At 48.6% G+C, this 20,974-nt stretch overlaps 2 protein-coding genes across 2 annotated transcripts; both read right to left on the minus strand.

The window, feature by feature from the left end:
• Window positions 1-7,082: 7,082 nt before the first annotated feature.
• Window positions 7,083-14,940, minus strand: LOC110547186 (N-acetyltransferase 8-like). Its single transcript, XM_021634562.2, has 4 exons — window positions 14,749-14,940; window positions 11,299-11,511; window positions 8,297-8,433; window positions 7,083-7,919 (listed from the first exon to the last, which is right to left on the minus strand). Exon 4 carries the CDS (start codon window positions 7,845-7,847, stop codon window positions 7,173-7,175), a length of 675 nt encoding a protein of 224 aa, XP_021490237.1. The 5' UTR covers window positions 7,848-7,919; window positions 8,297-8,433; window positions 11,299-11,511; window positions 14,749-14,940; the 3' UTR covers window positions 7,083-7,172.
• A 3,164-nt stretch (window positions 14,941-18,104) lies between these two features.
• LOC110547165 (N-acetyltransferase 8) lies at window positions 18,105-18,912 on the minus strand. Its single transcript, XM_021634531.2, has one exon. The coding sequence runs from the start codon at window positions 18,910-18,912 to the stop codon at window positions 18,214-18,216; it is 699 nt and encodes a 232-aa protein (XP_021490206.1). The 3' UTR covers window positions 18,105-18,213.
• Between the last annotated feature and the right edge of the window lie 2,062 nt (window positions 18,913-20,974).

Here is a 20,974-nt window from a genome sequence, read left to right on the forward strand (position 1 = left end):
CTTTATTAAAGTAGCAGACTTGGTAGAAACCTCATTGGTTGGAAGCTGGATGTTTGATAATCATAAACCACAGAATCAAGTAGCTCAGCTGTGAAGTGAGACATTCAGGTCCAGTCAACTTTGTGACCCTCACAGAATGAGCCTGGAAGGGAATCAGGATCTCAGATGGTTCAGGGGTCATAACTCTCATGGTAGAGGCCCAGCACCTCATGTCTGGATCCACTCCCAGATGCAGCTCTCTCCAGTACTCTCAGCCCTCCTTGAGGCCCACTCTGGTTTCTGCTCCCCTGTTCTGCTGAACCCAGGGATTCTGACCCTCCTCCTGAGCTTGCTTGTCACAAGCTGGAGTACACACATACTGGCTCAAGAACAAGAGCTGCCATTGCTGGACTTCTCACTGCCCAAGCTGCACCTGGCCCTGGTGCTCTTTACTGTCTTACCCCTCTCTTCCTTAGCCACTGTGCTGATGCAACTGCCATGCTGAGTCTTCAGGCCCCAGCCACTCAGAGAGGCACCCTTCTGTGTAAAAATGTCCCCGTAAAAGAGATGTCCCACCTATGCCCGCAGCTCATGTCTTTCTGCACAGGGTAAAGCCAGTATTTGTCTGCAGTGTTTAGATGGGGGAGTGGGAAGACTAAACTAGGAGTGCCTTCCCTCTTATTCACGGGTAGAAGTGACAGGCAGAGGCTGATTCTCCAAATACAAGTCAAGTTCAGTGGACAATCTCGGGGCACTGCACTAGTGTATGTGTGTTAAGGACACAGGGCTTTCCAATGGCTGGTGCAAATAAAGGGGGGAAGTTGCATAACATTCTTACATAACCTTTCTTGGCAGCAAAGGTGGAAATCGAGAGGGATCAAGGAGCACCACTCCCACAGTGAACGGGGCAGAGGCAGTACAAGGTTGCGGTGACCTTTTGGCAAGGTGTGACTCTAGTTGGGTCTTTGGTGAGCATCACTAGCTTCAGGGCACTCATCCTGGAGATCTGTCCTCCATGACCAGCCAGCTTTCTTTGCTGAGTCATTCATCAGGTGAGGAACTGGTTGAAGGGAGTCTGGGTGGAGACAACCCGCATAACATCCCTGGAATTTACCAACACATTCCTGTCTTTGTGCACAGGTCAGCAGAGTAGAGGACATTCACAGCGATGCGGGCCTGTCCTTCCTCAGGCCTTGCAGTCTGGCCCTCGGTCTCCATGCCCAGAGTGGAAGCTTCCAGAAAAATCCCTTCCAGGATTGGGACAGAATCTGTCTGGAAGAGACTGGCTGACCAGGCTTCCCTGCCTCCTGGGAGTTTTGGATTTTTTTTTAAGATACATTTATTTATTTATTTTACATGAGTGCTCTACCTGCATGTATACCTGCATGCTAGAAGAGGACATCAGATCCCAGGATAGATGGGTGGGACCCACCATGTGGTTGCTGGGAATTGAACTAAGGACCTCTGGAAGCACAGACAGTGCTCTTAACTGTTGAGCCCCAAATTTGGGATTTCTAAGCACAGCAGAAAGAGTGCAAAGGTCCTGTGCTTTCTTCATGCTGAGGGCAGCCTCACTGCCCATTCTGCTGAGTGCTGAGGCTGAGTTTGTAGTTTCAGATTGTCATGGACCCTCCTATCTCTAGCCAGATTCCACACCTCTGCTGAAGTTGCTGGTTTGTCTGTGCCAAATTTCTGAATTCATTTTCTTTATTGAATCTTTAGGGGCTATAATACTCAAAAGCTGAACCTGTTTGATTGTTTGCTGGTTCCCATTCCAAAGGTGAGTTCTTTTTCCATCTTGGAATTGTAGGTTCAATAAGGCTGAGTGTTGATTGAGCAAGAAAGGTGACTGCTTTGGCCAAGAGCAGAAGTGGGAGATGACCTCCCAAATCCATGTCTCTACCCACTGGGGATCTATAAGTTGAGAGTATAAAATAAAACTGAAGGGATAGATAAACTAGTGGAGAGATGAAAATTCATGTATTCTTTGGGGATGGGTGGAGATTTTTCTCAGAATTCACACACCACATCTATCCCCTCTTTATACAGTCCTTCCTTTTCCCAGTGTGGCAATGTCAAGTGTCTTGGGGTGGGTAGGGTGTCATCAGAATGTAGGTGCTTTACAGTGAAGTTACAGATGTCAGCTGGACACTTTGTCAGCCTTTTTAGACCCCAACAGAACCAGAGTTAATGACATCTGTAAAATGTGACAGTACCTTAAGCTATCTTAGAGTTTTCTCAGAGGTTTGATTTTTCTGGAAATGAATAAAGTTTTAGACAAGACACTAGAAAAAAGATCTCTTTTATTTCCAATAGTAACAAAAGAAAACTCCCCTAGTCGTGATGTTGGGCTGGTGTTACAGTTTAGATCTGGAAAGTTCCAAGACTCCCTGTACTAAAGCAGATGACCTTATTGGGAGGTGGCACATTCTTTAGAAGGTGGTACCTGTCAGGAGACTCAGTCAGTAGGGGCTGTGCTAGAACACTATCCCAGATCTAGTTTAGATCCATGGTGACAGAACAAAGAACTGAGGGCTGGAGATGTAGCTCAGTCAGAGGGAGCATTTACTACTTGTTCGTAGGACCTGGGTCCAATCTTTAGAAACCATATGGTTCCAACTGATCCTGCCAGTTCACTTCTCCTCAGTGTTGAAAGCTCTCCATGCTGTGGATGGACCTTGGCTTCAATTCTACTCAGGGAAGGCCCCTTTGGAAGAAATATAGATGTTACAATGAGACAACAGTTCAAATCCTACTTCTACCCCCAGTGCATAGATTCATCCCTCTGCCACCTGCTCATTTTTTTACAGTTGGGGGTCAAAGTAGCAACTCCCAGTCGGTCTGGACACTCTAACTGAATTTGTAGGATCACTGCACCACAGCTTGCTCTCTCTAATCTCATTGATCCTGGGTATAAATTTAGATTCTTCTAAGTTCTCTTCTTGTTTACTGAGAGGAAATCTATAAAATGTAATTTAACATCTTCACCATGTAAAACCTTGTAGCGTTTGGTCCACTGACAATGCTCTGATAGCTGACATTTATCAAGGGCTAAACATTCTCATCAAAGCAGGGGTTTTCTATTTGATTGATAGTTTGGATTACATAACCTTGTCTCTACATGTAGTTCTCCTCTTGCCTGAGGGCTGCTGGGAAGTCAGAGGGGGCAGGGGACGAAGAGAAGCAAGCCACTGCTGGTGAGAACCATACAGAGATCACACACCCAGGGAACAGCTGATGGCTAGTTCAACTTTACTTCCAGAGAACAAAGGCTATATATCCCTAGAGGAGTGGGTGGCAGGCTCCAAGAATAGGGGTACACACTTGGGTGGAACTAGGCACTTCAAGGATGCTTGATTTGCATTACACAGCATGCTCCTATCGTAAAATCAGAATGCCAGTGCTTAATTAACATATAAACTCAGGGAGGGGAGAACTAGCACGGAGCTGTGTCACAGGCCGTGTGGTTAGGGGAGTCTGCGCCTAGAGACACTTTCCAGATAAAGTCAGGCGGAGAGCAGGGGACCCTGCTGAGGGCTTGTAATGGCTGTAATGGCTTGTAAGGGCTTGTAATGGTCCAGGCAAGAACTGCAGCCTCAAGCATCAGGGTGCCTCCAACATCCACTGTGTGCAGCCCTTGATGCATCTGATTTTAGGCATATAGACGATCAATTATGTGTGTGCGTAAGATGGTAGTTAGGGAGTTCTCTCTAAAAGTTCACTTAAATGACACACTTTGTCTTATTGCATGTAAATTGACCCCCTCTCCCTTATGCTGTATCTCAGTTCCTCCTCCTAAGGCTGACTAGCAAGGTCCAACTACGAAATTATTGAAGTCTACGAATCAAAAGCCCCCTTTGGCTCACCTAATTATTTTGTTCAATTAAAATCAAACATCCCATCTTAACACAGGGTCTCCCTTTTTACCTTTCTTTCTTTTCTTTTTTCTTTTTCTTTTCTCTCTCTCTCTTTTTTAACACAGGGTTTTTCGGGATAGCCTTGACTGTCCTGGACTCACTTTGTAGACCAGGCTAGTCCCAAACTCAATGAGATATGCCTGCCTCTGCCTCCAAGAGTGCTGGTGTTATACCCAGTTCTCGAGCCCCCAAAAAATCTCCAGGAATTGACTCCGTTGCGAAACACATGAGGGTCTTTTTATTGAAAATTACAAGCTGCAGCTTGGGCCTACACAGCACCCACCACCGAAGCGGTGGGAACAGAGAGCCCCGTGCCCAGGTTAGTGGGGTGATTTATAGATTCTGGTCCATCCCAGCATGCCCAAGGCAGGGGCAATTCCTGCCTGGCAAGCATCTATTGGTCAAGGTGTTACATTTTGAATTGATTGGCTATAGGAAGGTCCCCAGACCATAATGACCTGGTGTCCCTCCCTAGGGGGATGGGCCAGTTTCCTAGTAACTGTTATCTCTAGTAGGTGGGGAAAGAATGCAGTAAGGCCGTCCTTCCCCTCAGGGCATCAACAGACTTCTCCACCCACATAGTTCAGCCTTTAATAATAGCTGCTAATTTTTAATCTTTTTGGTCTCTCACTGGGATTATAGGCAGCCCCCTTTTAACTTTATAAACTGTGATTTGCCTATGGGTCATGTCTGTCTCCTCTCTATCCAGAGACAGTCCTTTTTCCCATTCCCCAAACTTCAGGGACAAATACCCTTACCCCTAGCCACTTAGCCCTTTTCTCCTCTCTCTTTTGGTCCCTTCCCCTTCTCCCTATTCTCCCTAGTTCTCTATATCCTGTTTTGTTTGTTTGTTTGTTTGTTTGTTTTTCCCCCTTATACTTGTCCTCTGTCCCTCTGGGGCAAATCTCCTTTGTGTAGAAAACTGGGGTTCCCTATAGTCATAGACTCCAAGAAGGAGGCTATTGTTGTTTTATTGCTGTTAAATGGATGTTGTATGCTTATAAATTGCCTTCTAAACATTCCTGTTCATACACTTAGACTTCTGAGGCTGTCACCTATGGTTGTGGAAAGAAACTTTGTTGTTGTTGTGGCAGTGGTTACAGTGAGGACTCATAACCAGACAAACTACTGAGAATGAGCTTCTTTTGCTGTTGACATCTAGGTCACCTTGTATGTGGCTCCAGAAACATTATGGGAGAGTGAGCTGAAAGGAAGTACTGGAGGAAGGGATTAATGTTGTGTGACTGAAATACTCCCTTGTGAAGATGAAGGAAGGCTCATGAAATGCCCAAGGAGTCTGCAAGGTTCACAGTGCCCTCCCAGAGCTTATGCAAGCAGTGAACAGTTAGTGCTAGGAAGAAGACCACAAGGCAGGGTGTACTGAAGACTCTGGTGACGAAGCATGTATAAATCATCCCCATAGAGCTGGCTTCTAGTTACTATGCTCTCTGAGTCTTCTTTCTATGTGCGTGTCAGTAGAGAACCCCAGTAAATGCATCAAGGTAGACTGTGGTCTATCTGGGGGAGAGATGGTGGATTCATGTTTCCACAGAAGACATCAAACAACAGGAGCATCTTTGGCTCAGTGGAGCTCTGTCACTGAGGGACTGAGCTTCACATGGTGTTCCCACCTGCCGAGGACTCCTGCTCATCTCACAATGACAATTTTCCTTGTCCTGTTGTCCCTCTCTGCATATGTCATCTGGCTCCCAGCATCCTGATCCCCTATGTGCTATGGAAGACAAGTGCTATTTTCTTGCTATTGTCTATACATCGCAAAGTACAGGGAACCAGTTAGGGAAACTGGTATGATACAAATATTACAGGCCACACAACAGGTGTGGTACAAGGAAGTTTATTGTAAAAAGGGCAGAGGGGTGAGGGAAAGGGTTATCATCTGAGTTAGTCATGAGAGAGACAGTGTGGAAGAGCAAAATGGGGAGGGAGACAGACACACAGAGGGACATGCACAGAATACAAGAGAGGTAAGCCAGGTGGTGGCCACTGCCTTTATGTGGCAGGGAGCAGATGGTGACACCAGGTTGCTGAGCAACCTAGAGGCAGACAAGACGACTGCCTACATGCTTAACAGAACCTCCCTTATTGTCTTGTCCTGTGACCCCCTAGACCTGGCCTTGCTGCGTGGGGGAAGCTGGTGCAAGCAAAGAAAGAGAGACTTATGGAGGCAAGGCCGGTGCCTTCCTGACACACAGGGTCTATAATTGAAGGGTCTATGTCTTGAAGGGTCTATAATTGAAAACTCAACTTTCAGAGGGTTCAAGTTAACACATACTTGCTGTGGACAGTGGCCTGTTAGGAAGGATAGGGAAATGGGCTTGGGTGGCTGAATGATGACGGAGAGGAGGGCATCGGGGCTGTGGAGGCAACTGTGGTACTCAGCAACACAGCAAGGAGCAAGTAGAACTGTGTGTGTGCAGGTACAGAGAGGTACCTGTTCCTGGGAAGCAAGTTGCTCAGGCTTGGAACAGCTCCAGATGCTGGAAAAGAGCCTATATGAGGTGAAGCCTGGTGGACAAGGACAGCTGGCAGGACAGCAGGGAGTCGTCAGTCAGATTCCCTGAGGAGACAGCTGCAAGCAGGATGCGATGCCATGGCTCTGCAATGCTAGCCTTAATACTTCCTGGAAACCACGTTATCAGATAAGGGGAGCCTGGACAATGCTGACTGAAAGGACCGGCTGGGCGGGAAGTGACACAAGGAAAGACACCAGATGACACTGCATTGCTAGAGATGAAGTTGCAACAAAGAGAAGCAGTGCCACAGGCGGCAGTGGGAGACACACCCCCATCCATGTGTCTGAGTCTTGCAGGATGACATGGTGAAGCTAAAGGCACCTATGTTCTGAAGCTCCTGCTGCTTGGGACAGAGACTGGAGCCAGCCTCAGTCTCAGGAGTTGTATGTCTGACACAATCTCTGCTCACACATCCTCTTCCGGGACCTGTTTGTGTCCCCCAGAACGTGCCATGGTTGGCCTCCACTCCAAATACTGGTTCACGGGATTGTGTCTAGCCCATGCCAGTAGGGGCCACACATCCTGTTCAGGTCATGGAAAGCACTTCCGCTTCGTCCAGCCACCGACCTGCTACCTTTAGGAAGGTGATTTTTATGGAAACTGCTTCATTGCCTCAGTTCTGTCACCCTAATATCGTCAAACAGACATCCAATGAGCATGAAAAATGTGCTTTTTATTACTTGTTATGGTACGGTTAATTGGAACCTGACAGATATAGTAAGAAATAAGGTCATAGTCCGTGTTACTGAGCAGAAGGGAGAGGATATGTGAAATGAATTATAGAAAAATCCATGAACCATTTAATAATGCCGGGGTATAAGTATTCACCCGTCCTTTGGAATCCCACAGCCTCATAGAGGGTCACAGCACCTTGCTGCATGATAGTGGTCTCAAGAACAACATCATTGTAGCCCTGGTCCCGTGCAAACTGGAGGACAGTTCTGACCAGCGCTTTTGCTATCCCCTGTCCTCGATGCTGTGAGGACACAGACAGGCGAAAGAGCTCCAGCTGCTTCCTCCCTAAAGGAGGATTCTTGACTGGCAGAGCAGCCACTGTACCCACCACCTGCCCCGCAGACTCAGCCACCCAGAAGCAGGAGCCACAGGCATTCAGGTAGGACTTGGTGATGTCAGCCATGTCTGTGTGTAAACACTTGGCCACATACTCCTTCCAGGGCTGTCTGGCAAGGAGCCGCAGGAGTAGGAGCAAAAGGATAATGCCTACAACAGCCAGCAGGCAGGAGCCAGACACCAGGACCAGGGCCAGGGGCACCCCAAGTAAGAGCAGGAGGGTTCGGGGCAGCAGCAGCAGGTGGCGGAAGGTGGCGGGGATGTGCTCCTCCAAGCCCCTGGAGAACAAGTCCACAGCCTGTTTGTGGTCCGTCTCCTGGAACCTGCGGATGTAATAAGGAGCCATGGAGACTTCTGGGTCTCAAATATCAGCAATCACAAGAGACAACCAGATCTTTCTTCACGCCTTCCTTGAGCCCTGCAGGAGAGAGAGGAAGCCATGTGAGTTCCCCGCATCCTTCACCCTGCTGGCAGCCTCCCAGGAGCCATGCAAACTTTGCTCAAGGGTGTGTCTTCTAGGAGCACTCAGGAAAAAGCAGAATATGACTAGGAAAAGTGTTGGGTCAGCAATGCCTGATTAATCCCCGGGGCCTTCCCTTTTCTGGCCCTGTGGTCCTGAAAGAGTTGCGTAAAGTCTCAGAGCCTGCTTGTCTTTGTCATAGAACGGAGTAAATAACACCTGCTTTTGGGCTGCTTTGAGGATTTAACATGGGCATCTGTGTGCAACAAAGACTTGCTTAGTCCCCTCCCCTCTGCCCTCCTTACCCAGTAGCTGCTTCTCTGTTATTTTGATACCTTAAGATGTCACACTGGAAGGAAGATGTGGTGTCCCCTCACGTGGTTTCCTCTTCAGTGTCTGCACACAGCAGAATCTCATGTTCCCACAGGCAAGTTTCAGAAAACTCTCTTCCCCCTGGTTGGAAAGATTTAATCTGCCCAAAGGGCAAAAGGTCATCTCCAAACATCCCACCCTTGAATCCCCAGCAAAGTTGTTAGGCCACAGGTGCACAGGAGACCTCTCGCCCAGCCTTGCCTCTCTGTTCTCTCACCCTGTACCACAGAGCCGGGAGTGTTCGGCAAAGCCCCAGCTTCTAAATGGCATCTCAAGAAAATCTGCTACAACTTGCCTCAGCTCCGGGGAGCTGACACCTCATTGGCTGGCTCCTGGATAGTCATAAACCAAAGGTCAAGAACTGGAGTATGCCAGAGGACATAGTTCTGTCCACTCATGTTGTGATCAATCACCATAGAGTTAATCTGGAGGAGAAGCAGGTTCTGGGACAGCCCTCATGGAAGGACTGCCACCTGCATCCCTGATTCCTTCACCCCACACCTCCCACCAAGCGCACTCGGCTTTCCTCAAGTGCACCATGCTTCCCTGTGCACATCTGCACATGTGCAACTCACTTGGCTCACATATCCTGAATGTGGGTCTGGCCTTCCAGAACCAAAAGGCAGCCCTTCACTTCTGGCCTTCTCCCTGTCCAAGCTATACATGAACATATAAAAATAGATCCAGGCAGCCCCAACACTGCCCTCCTGTTTGTCCTCATTAGACCCTAGTTGAGCCATAGTTGGGGGGTACCTGCTGGGCTGCACATGTCCTTTTTGTCAGTCATGTAGCCCCCCAGGCTCAAGCAGGCCTAAGGACAGGTGATAGAATACCAGAAGATGTGTCTGTGAGCTCCCGGAAGACATTCAATCTCAACCACTGAGATGCTGAAGGGCCTCCTGTCCCAGTTTGATTTCTGTTGCTGTGGTTAATATCATGGCTAGACAACTTGGGCAGGAAAAGGTTTATTTGGGTTCAACATTCCATTCACAGTCCATCACTGCAGCCAAGGCAGGAGTTAAAGTTGGCCGGGAACCTGAAGGCAGGCACTGAAGCCCAGGGCAAGGGCAAAGATTGCTTAGTGGCTTGGCCTCCATGGCTCGCACAGCTTCCTTTGTTATTCCTCTCAGGACCACCAACTCAAGGTGGCTGAAGGGGACCCTGCAGGTGTCTAGTCAGGGAAGCGAACCCACGAAGAGATGAGAATGAAAACTTGGTTCAGATTGACCTCGGCAAGCGGACAGTCAGTTCATTGCCAGCATATCTAAAACACAGTTTAAAGAAAATGGGAAAAGGTTTCCAGGCCAGAGTCATTCCCATTCCAGCTGCACAGTGAAGCACACGCTGTGACTACTAAGGAACTCTTCTACGAAGTTCACGTGGCCACAAAGCTGGGTTCCATGGCTCCAGGGACTAGAATCTAGTACAGTCTCTGACTGAGATAGCACAGAAGTCAGCAGGCCATAACCTACAGGTGGCATTCCCCCAAGGATGGCCTCTATTAACTGAGCTAGTGAGGGAGAGTCTGGGGTAAACATTTGGGTAGGGTCTGCTGCACAGATAGCAAAAAGGTCAGCAGGTCTTTAACAGTGCCCACTCCCAACTTTCTGGGTGGGAGAACAGGCATTTCATCTCCTCCATTGAGGCGAGGCCTCTGTGTTTAATGTTCCTGGTTTCCCCGGTGATCTGGAGGCAAAAAGACCTCTATGACCCTAAGACAGGTGGCTGTCTTAGCAGTGTTGTATTACTGTGAAGAAATGCCATGACCATGGCAACTCTTATGAAAAGAAAGCATTTGATCGGGGCTGGCTTACAGTTCAGGGTTTTAGTCCACTGTACTCATGGCAGGCAATAAGTAGACGGACCTGAAAGCTGAGGGTTCTACACCTAGATCTGAAAGGAGCAGGAAAGGAGACACGAGGCCTGGCTTGAGCATTTGAAACCTTAAAGCCCACCCCCAGTGTCACACTTCTCCAGCAAAGCCACACCTATGCAACAAAGCCACACACACCTCCTAAGCCTTTCAAATATGTCACTCCCTAGGTGTGCAGGTATACGAGCCTGTGGGGGCCATTATTCAGACCACTGTAGTGGCACTGTCCACAACCGGAGGGTCCCTTCTGTATCATCATCAGTCAAGAAGATGCTCCACAGACTTGTCCACAGGCCATTTTATGGAGGCATTTCTAAAAAATGATTGCTCCCTCATCCCAGATGACTGTAGCTTGTATCAAGCTGACACAAAACTAAACTGCACACCTCTCCACACCTACTCCTATGCAGGAAGAGCTCATCCACTTCCCCAATGTGGTGCCCAAGGTTGCCTGCAGGCGAAGCCCTGGTGGGCAGCTGGAGGCCCTGTGTTGAATTGCAAGTTTCCTTTCTGACATACAAAATGCTTGAGCATTGGTTGACACTGGGGCCATGTGTGCCTTGGTTGATGACAACTCTCCAAAGAACCCGAGGTGACAGGCAACAGTGAAAAGACACAAAGACAGAGCAGCAGGGTGGGAAAATTTTTCTGCCTCTGAGTATGCTGTGTGCATTTCTCCCCTTGACAACAGAGATTCTTCATCCAGTCCAAGGCCCTTTCAGCAGCCAGGTATGGCCAATGGAGAACAGCAATGGAGCCAGCCTGGAACTTGTCAGAGCAGAGAGCTCACTCAAATAGTGACCATGGCAGGCATGAACATGGCCTGGAGTTTGGCCAAGCACTCAAGCTAGGCACTCCCAGCTCAATGGGAATGAGAAAATGGCAAGAAATGCTGAGAAGCTCCCCAAAATGAAGAGAGCAAATGGTTTCTGGAAAAGGATTGTAGGCAATAGAGAATTAACTGAATGTAACGTTGCTCTTTTGAGGAAACAATTGACAAAATCTGTTGTATCTGTCTTAAGGCTATTGTGTGAAGAGACAAATGATGATGGCAACTCACAAAAGGAAAGCATTTAATCGGGGCTCGCTTACAGTTTTAGAGGGTTAGTCCATGGTCATCACGGTGGGAAGGAGACAGATACGGTGCTGGAACAGTAGCTGAGAGCTTTACATCCTCATCGGAAGGCAGCAGGCAGAGAGACAGCCTGGGCCTGGCACGAGCTTTTGAAACCCGCCTTCAGTGCCACACCTCCTCGAACAAGGCCATGCCTCCTAGTCCTTCTCACACAGTTTCAGGCCTGTTAACTAAGCACACAAACATATGAGCCTATTGGGACCATACTCACTCATACCACCACAGAATCTTTTCCTACTATCATTAGACCTTTCTAATTTATCTTTAGTGTTTTTTTAATCATGGAATCACTACACTAAGTGGAGTTCTCTTGAAAGGGCCAGCAGTGACCCTTTAGCAATCTTGCACCCTCTGTAAAAATTGTTTCTTCACACAGTACTAACATTTGAGTATAGTGAGAACTTGTGAAAACATCTGGAAGAACAGGAAAAACATGAATGAAGGCACCTGCACGGGTAGAAAAAGAAACTCTCAGGCATCCTAAGTTTGTTATTCTTCCAGAGGACAGGGACCTGTATCTTGGGTGGCCCACAACAGTCTGTAACTCCAGGAAGTGCATTCATACATGCATGTATAAACACAGAAGCACGCGTGCGTGTGCACACACACACACATTTTTAAAGTCCTTTAAAAAACAGATGCATGAAAGTCAGTGCAGAAATACTGAGTGCCACAGCAGCATCTGTGTGCCATGGGAAACCCATGTGAGCACTCCAATGGATGAGGCAAAAGAGGGTTCTTAAGGTCACAGGGAGTATTATATAAGACAGTGAAACAGCAACTCTTGGCCACACAGATGAAAAAGTCGGCTCAAGGATCAATAGTCACCATGGTGCCACTCCCGTCTTAAACTGACAGTCACGGGGCAGGTGGCCTGGAAGAGATCTTCGCTGTGCAGGCTGTGGTGACCTTTGTGCAGGGGGGCTCTCTAGCAGGATCTTTGGTTCTTCTAGCTTTAGGGCACACCATCTTGATGAATTTCCCTTATAACCAACTGGATTTCTTTACTGACTTACTCATTGGTAGGAACTGCCTTAAGTGATTCTGGTTTGATTCTGACAGTGTGTACAGAATAACTGGGATTTCCTAGCACACAGTTCAGTAGGGAAGGGCATTCGTAACACTGGGATGGGACCTGGCTTCAGTGCTCAGTTGAGGCCTGAGTTTCAAAGCTTAGGGTCAAACTCCAAGGAAAACCCAGGACTCAAATCTTGGACCAGGACATAAACCTGTCTGGAAGAAACTGGCTGAGCAGGCTTCTCTGCCTCTGGGTAGTAGAGAAATCCTTCCTGGCCTGAGAATAACATATGATGTCAGGACACGGGTGGGTGTGGGAAGAAACAGGGCACTCCACTTTCAGGGAGTTTCAAGTTTTCAAGCCCAGCAGACGGCGTACAGTAGGCTTTGTGCAGAGGGTGGCCTCAGGGTTCAGCACCATCATGTCGATGATAATGTGGGCTCGCCCACCTTCAGCCAGATTCCCAGCCTCTGGTGAAGTCATTGATTTGCCTGGGCCAATTTTCTGGGTAAGTTTTCTACATACTGAATTTTCCAGATGTCTTTGATTATAAACCTTGAGCTTTTTCTTTTAGACATGGAACACCCTGTGTTCTTTTACACCTAGGGCCATTCAAACACTGAGCATTGGGTGGGCAACAAAGCAGACAGGTATTCTTGGCCAAGGGTACAAGTGGGATCAATTCTCTCCCCACTGTGGCTCTGGAGATGAGAGCTGTACAGTGAAAGAGTGGAGGGAGGGACAGACTAACAAAGGGTAGACATCCTCGGGAATGGGTAGAGGCGGTCCAGGAATTTGCATATCACATCCTTTGGTTTCCAGTAAATTTCTTTCCTCATCATGGCAATGTCAACTGCCTGGCGGATAGGTGGGGTATTATTAGAATGCAGATTATAATGAGACTGTCTGGTGATCACTCTGACAGCCTCCTTTAGGTTCAAGGAGTCTCAGCCAGCCCACCTAAACTGATGATACCTGGCTAAGGTGACTGTATGAATAATCCAGGACCTTAAGCTACCTCAGCTAGCTCCACTCCCTCAGGTTATGATTTTTCTGAAAATTAACATGCAGATTTATAAAATATATGAATTATTTTAATAATTAATAAGAGAAAGCTTTCTTCATAGTATTGGTGTTGGGCTCGTAAAACAGTTTAGAACTGAACTGTTCCTGTATTGAAGGCTTTGTCACCAGCTGATGACACTGTGGGAAGGTTTTAGATTGTTTAGGAGGTGGGGAGACAATCATTGGAGGTGGGTCCTAGAAGGTTAAACCAGGTCTCTAATCTGTTCTGGCCACCCTTAAGTTAGAAGTTTTATACTTTCACTAGTTGCTGATGCACTATGGGCATAGTTGTTATCAATGCGACAAACTACCCTCTGTTTGGATTTAAGGCATACTATGACCAAGCGCTGTCCCACCATGACAGTCTTTTTACCATAGGCCAATCGATAGGAACAAGTAACCTTTTACACTGTGGAACTCTGCAGCTTTTGGCCTGCTGACAATGTTTTGGCACCGGCATTTCTCAAACATTCCCAGGACAGACTCTAATCTGTCTTCCGCCTGCGGCAAGCTCTCAACATGGTCTGCTCTGGATTCCAGGTTTTGCCTCAGCTCTTCTATCACAATCCCTACTTAGCATGTGGAGCTTCGGCAATCTGAGGTCCCACTGGGCTTCCTGCTGTTCTTAACTGACCACGTGACCCACTCACACAGTCTCCCCATGTGCACATACATGTGCAGGTTCCCATGGCACAGGCCTCCCCTCTGCACCTCCCTGAAGGAATGGTGCCATCCCTACCTACTGGATGAGGTGGACGTGGCCCCAGAGAACAACCAGCCAGAAGCACAAGGTAAGAGACGGCCTCCCACTCTCCCTGGAGTCCCTCCACACAACATCCTGGATACCTACTCCGTGTTTCTGGTACTTTCTTTGAGACAGAAAACATTCATGTTCACTTTCGTGCTGAACAGTCGTTCCTCCCCTCCCCCCCCCCCCACCAGACAACAGGGCAGATGGAGGGAAGTCTGCACTTTGGGACCACAGAACTAAATCTTAGTGGCACCAGGGTGCCCACAAGTTGCTCTTCCAACTCACTCATCCCTCTGTTCAAAATGTAGTTACAGCCAGGCAGTAGTGACAACACGCCCTTAATCCCAGAACTCAGGAGGCAAAGACAAGTGGGTCTCTGAGTTTGAGGACCACTTGGTCTGAGTTCCAGGACAGCCAGGCCTATATAGAGAACTTATGTCTCAAAAAAACGAAACAAAAATGTAGTTGCAGATTTATAAGCGTGTAGGCGACAGAGAAGCGTGCAGACGGCTGCACCCGAGGGAACAGTGGGTCATGGTCTCCAGCAGAACCTGCTGGCCAAGAGTCACTGACCTGGAGTCGCTGGCCATGTCTGCAGCGGGAGATCAGAGATTGTAGCGAGGAGGCGTGTGGCCAGTTTCCCAGGATCCATCATCAGCTAGCTCCTCTAGGGAGATGGAGGGAACTTCACAAAACTTCCAGAACAGTCGCAAGAACTCAGAAGAAAGCCACATGTCCCTCACCAAGACTGCAAGGAGCAAATGCCGGTCGATATCCGGCAGGTGGAGCTGAGAGGAGGGTGGCCAGTCCAGCTGGACGACCTCCGTGGCTGAGCGGGATGATGAGTGTCGATGGCCTGACCTCCCCAGATGCCCCAGGGAATAAACCACCACGGAGCCGGGGGGTCAGGACTCGGCAGAAACTCGGTTTATTGAATAAAATGGTCCTTTTTATAGGTTTAGGTCAGGAGGCAGGATTAAGAAAGTGAGGGAAGATGATGTAGAGGGCAAGGTTAGGTAGTGCAAGGAGAGGTGGGCCAGCGACAAAACTCCACGTAACAGTTACCAGGCAGGGTTGATTTTAAGGCAGACATGCTGAATCACTTTTGACCGAAGTGGCACCTCTTAAATCGGAAGCCAAAGACAGGTCTCCAAACTCGAGCCAGGCTCAAAAACAATTGAATAAACATACCTCTATGGGTAGAAAACATGACTCCTGGAAGACATACGGCTGTTGGATCAAAACATCCTTGTGAGATGCGGTTTGCCTTTTTGTTTTTATTTTTTATTTTTATTTATTTGGTACAGTGTTCTGCCTGCATGTCCACCTGCACGCCAAAAGAGGGCACCAGATCTCACTATAGATGGCTGTGGGCCTCCATGTGTGTGCTAGGGTTTAAACTCCCGACCTCTGGAAGAGCAGCCAGTGCTCTTAACCGCTGAGCCGTCTCCCCTGACCATGGTTTGCCTTCTTATTGATGCCTGGAAGCACCTTTGGCTGGCACAACACAGGCCATTGCCACTGCTGTTGGTTGCATGCCAAAACTATACGGCAAACCACGACTGCTAAAAATGCTGTACGTTTTTGTTCAGGGCATGGGAACTAGACCAGAGCTAGGCTGCATACTCTCCCAAGCGGCAGGCATTTACCAGGAAGTGCTGCCTGGGCTCCTGAGGGAGAACTGTCACAAATGGTGGCATGGTTGTTACACATGCAACTAATAACTTTCTGGTCAGACTGAAGACCTGCCACACATGGGAAACTTAGAGTTGGTGCTGTAAGGGGTCAGACACCCATGGGAGGTCACTGACTTCCAAGGGAGGCTACTGACATTGTTTTATTAAATGGGTGTCAAATTGCCTTCTAAACATTTGTGTTTATACTGCTGTAAACCTCGATGGCAGAAATTTCTTTTTACAATGGACAGTGGTTACTATGGATAAGGACAGCTAGTTAAGCTGTAGAAAATAAGTATTTTATGCTGTGGTCTTTAATGTTAGAATTTACATTCCATCCATGGCCCAGGGAAGGCAGTGAAGAATTGTAAACACTGGATTAAGGAGATGAGTGCCGTGTAGCTATCATTTCCAGAGTGAACATTTCCTCGTGGAAGCAAAGGGGAGGCTATGAAATACCAAGACAGCTTAAGGAGTCAGGGGACCCATGTCTAATGTTATATGAGCAGGTAACAACTGCCAAGGTGAAGAAAGTCTTCACGACGTCGCAGCCTGCAGGCTGTGTAAGGACTCTTTCAGTGCTGTAGTTCTCCCGGGCTATCACCATGTCGGTGTGGGCTGCAGTTCTCATGGGCCATAACCACGTTGTTGTGGGCTTTTGGTTATGCAGCTGCCCAAGGACCCATGATGCTTTAAGAAAGGCTAGAGAATGCACTGGCTCATTGGGTAGCATGGAAGGAATGATTTCCTTCACCTACAGTGTTCCCACATCCGGATGGTACTTCATGTCTTCACAGGAAAAGTTACACTTCAGAAGCAGAAGCCCCAGCCCTGATGGAGCCATACCAGTGAGAAGCTGGAGCTGCGGGAGCTGTTCTCAGACACCCAAGTGTCCCCATCATGTCACTATGAAAGGTTCTCATCGTCCTGCTGGCCTGCTCTATAGCCTCCATTTGCTCCCTGCTATTCAGATCCCATGTGTGGCCTCTGTGTTTTAGAGCATCTTCATGCTATTCGGTATGTATTTCAAAGGATAGGGACCATTAGATCACACCTGGTGCCCACGGAGAAGCAGCCCCAGGTCTCCTCAACTGGCTGTATGGCACCGTGTGGGTACTGGAGGTGAAACCAGATCCTGTTTAAGAACACTCAGTGCCCTTAACCATTGAGCCATCTGGCCAGGCCCATCTCTCTGTAGCTGTTCCTGGAAGCCCTGACCTTACTGCGTGAAGAAAGCAGGAGAGACTTGGAGAGGGCAAATCCTACACCTCCCTGACATCAGGCTGTCTTGAGGGGCCTACAGTTGGGTATGAAGCTGATGCAGACTTAAAGAGTCAAAAGGTCACTTGGTTTGGATAGTGGTCGGGGTGGAATGGACAGGGAACAGATATGGATGGCTGAGTTGTCAGACAAGCACAGGAAAACAGGCCTGAAGAAGAGGATGGCTCTTAAGATAGGACTGAAGGTTATGTTGCAAGGCAGCAAAAGGCAAAGAGTGCTGTGTGGGAGGCCACACCAGAGTCCCAGGTCCATAGTCCCAGGTAATAAATTACTTGGGTTTGGAACCACTCCATGGCTTGTCAAAGGGATGTCAAGATGGTAAATGGGCCTGTGACAAGGCCATTTGGCAGGATGACAGTCACCTATCTCTTCCCTCAGGAGAGATATCTGTGAGCAGAATGAAATGGCAGGTGAACTGTAGCCCTGGTCCTTCCTGCGTGTCACAAATGATTGTATGAGGGGAAACCTGGACAACTGTAGCCAGCAGGACCCTCTGGGCTGGGGAAATGCAACGAGAGACTCCGTACACCCAATGGCATGACAGTGGCAGAGATGAAACAGCAAGTGGTCTAGCAGACAGGAATAAGGAGCCATGTCTTATTCAACAATGTACTGGAGACTTGTAGGATAGGATGATCAGGTCTGGAACACCTACATTCCTTGAGGCCCGCATCCTTGGGATGCAGGATGGGTCTAGCCTCAGTTGCAAGAAGAGGTAGAGGTGAAATTACTCTCTAATGCCACATCCTCTTTCTGGACCCACAAAAACACTCCACACGTGGCCTCCAGAGACTCACACTGGCCCACAGACTGAGTCTAGCCAGTGCCAGCAGCGATCCCACACGCTGGGCAGGCCATGAAGTCTATCCTGCTGCATCAGTGGCCACTGATCCCCCTCCACCAGAAACCGACTTAAAGGAAACAAAGCACTTCATTGCCCTGGTTCTTTACATACTATCAAACAGACAGGAATGTGATGAAAACAACAAAGGCAGTTTTATGATTTGTCCCCTACAATATCAGGGTTACTTTTTCCCACAGCACAGTGAACCGGAGGCTGATGGATAGACAGAGAAAGAGATCACAGCTCATGTTCCTGAGCAGAAGGGAGCGGGTATATGAAATGAATTAGAGAAACATCTGTAAGCCACATGAGGGTGTTCATGAAGGATTCACCTGTCTTCTGGAAGCCCATGCTATAGTAAAGGGTCACAGCACCTTGCTGCAAAAGGCCAGTCGTAAGGACAACATCAGTGTAGCCCTGGTCCCGTGCAAACTGGAGGACAGTTCTGACCAGAGCTTTCGCTATCCCCTGTCCTCGATGCTGTGAGGACACAGACAGGCGAAAGAGCTCCAGCTGCTTCCTTCCTAACGAGGGATTCTTGGCTGGCAGAGCAGCCACTGTACCCACCACCTGCCCCGCAGACTCAGCCACCCAGAAACCTGAGCCACGAACACTCAGGTAGGACTTGGTGATGTCAGCCATGTCTGTGTGCAAACATGTGGACACATAATTCTTCCAGGGTTTGCTAGCAAGTAACCACAAGAATAGGAGCAGAAAGAAGATGCATATGACAACCAGGAGCCAGGAGCCAGACACCAGGACTATGGCAAGGGGCACCCCACCTAAGAGCAGGAGGGTTCGGGGCAGTGTCAGCAGGTGACGGAAGGCAACGGGGATGTGCTCCTCCATGCCTCTGGAGAAAATGTCCACGACCTGTTTGTAGTCCCTCTCCTGGAACAGGCGGATGTGAAAAGAAGCCATGGAGAAACTTTGCATCCACGAGAGATATCCAGATCTGCTATTACTGCTTCCTTGTAGCCCTATGGGAGCCAGAGGAAGCCAAGTGAGTCTCCCAAACCTCTCCACACCAGCCAGCTCCCCACCTCCAGCCTCACAGGTGTGTGTCTCCACGGTCACCCAGGAGGGAGCAGAATGCCAATTCTGGGACAAAGTGTTGGTTTCCAGGACATTATACCCCAGACCCTGACCCCCGCCAAGTCATGTGATTTCAGGCGTGTCAACTTCGTGCACCTGTGTATGATCATCTACAGAGCAGGGTAAAGCAGCACCTAGTTTTGAAAGGGTTAGGCTAACTTTGTAACCTATATGTCCTCTAAAGCCTATAGTTTTGAGTTTTAGGTCCAGGTTAAGCTAAAGCCTCTTAGTACCTTTCCAGAGAGTGAAGGAATGTGACCCTATCTGTGAGGACAGATATAAAAAAAGGGCAAGTAAGCAATGACCTTCACTCAGCAAAAGAACGACCAGACCCTTGTCCTTGAGATAGCGTTTCTTAGCAACAAACCTAGACTTCTTCTGAGTAGCTTTTGACCTCCAGCCAAGAGCCTGCAGCCCTAATCTTCAAGGATGAGCTAACCACCCCCACCTTCAATTGCAGCTGCATCCACACTTGGCAGGACTGGCCAAGCTTGAGCACCTAAGACTAACCAATTATCTTACTTTATAGCTTCCTCATCCAATCCTAAATTGCCAACACTGCAACTTCAAATCCCCTGCAATTTTTCTTTTAAAAACCTAAAGGCCTTTGTCTCCCGGTGCCACTCTTTGCTGACCGGCAGGGGTGACCCCGTTGTACAATGGTTAATAAACCTCTTGCTTTTGCAACGAGTCTTGGTCTTCGGGAGTTTCTGGGAAGGGCGGGATTGAACTCCTGAGCTGTGAGACCCCACGTCTTACAGTTTCTGGGGTAATTTGGGGGATCTGATACAGCACAGGCACAATGTACAGTGTCCTTTCCACCTCTCACCTCACCCAGTTATAGGCTCTCCAATCCTCAGAACATTGAGATGGTACCCAGAGGAAGACGTGTCCCCAGGTGTGTTTCCTCTTCAGGATTTATAAATTTCAGAATCCGTGTTTCCAATAGCACGTGTCAGCAAATCTTCTTCCTGTGCTCAGAAGATTTAATTCACTAAAAGACAAGGGTTAAGCCCCAAGCATACCACCCTTGAATACCCAAAGGCTGTGGGACTCCACACCCACAGAAACACCAACCTTGTCTCTCTGTTCTCTTAGCTGCTAGTAAGGCCAAGTGTCCAGGACAGCCTCAGCCTCTGATGACATCCAGAACCTTCCAGGGCCTGTCTCACCTCTGAGGAACAGGCTTGGAATGGTGCCTCATTGGCTGGCTCCTGGATAATCATAAACCAGAGGTCAAGAGCTGGAATGTGGCCAAAGGGAGAGCCCTTGTCCCACTCCCTTTGTAATCCCACATGATCGACATGGAGAAGCAAGCTCTGGGATGGTTCTTACTCCTGTGGAAGGCTGCCATCTCTTTTCCTGGTTTTCTACATATTATACCACCTCTTATCCATCTGAAGCCCAAGAACACCTGTAGGTAAACTCTGAGACAGTGCGACTCACCCTAGGCTCAGCGGAATAGAGGTCTCATTGACTAGGACCTGGATGTTTGATAATCATAAACCCTGGGGTGAAGGAGCAGGGTTGTGACAAGGCAGCGAGCTAAAGGCCGGCTAACATTGTGATCCCCACAGAATTAACCTGGAAGGGAAAGGGCTTCTGATGCCGCCAGGGCCATCAGCCCTGTGGGAGGCTGCCCGCTCATCTCTTTGTCCCTTCCAGCCTACAGTCTGTGAACACTGTGACCACTCTGTCCTGTGAACACTCCGTCCTCTCTGATGCCCACTTTGGTCTCTGCATGCACTTGCTAGAAGTAAACTAGACACTCAGCCACTTATTTGGACCTCACTCGTTGCAAGCAAGAATCCAGGTCAATGGGCTCAGGAACAAGAGCCTCATTACTGAGTGTCTCCAAGTTGAGCCTGCTCCTTGGGTCTGGCGGTCCTCACTGACCTTCTGC

The sequence above is a fragment of the Meriones unguiculatus genome, chromosome 5 (assembly GCF_030254825.1).
Source record: "Meriones unguiculatus strain TT.TT164.6M chromosome 5, Bangor_MerUng_6.1, whole genome shotgun sequence".
Lineage (NCBI taxonomy): Eukaryota > Metazoa > Chordata > Mammalia > Rodentia > Muridae > Meriones > Meriones unguiculatus.

What these genes read in the sequence shown, in the direction of transcription:
- LOC110547186 (XM_021634562.2), bottom strand. Translation starts at nt 7,847, where the DNA reads ATGGCTCCTTATTACATCCGCAGGTTCCAGGAGACGGACCACAAACAG.
- LOC110547165 (XM_021634531.2), bottom strand. Translation starts at nt 18,912, where the DNA reads ATGCAAAGTTTCTCCATGGCTTCTTTTCACATCCGCCTGTTCCAGGAG.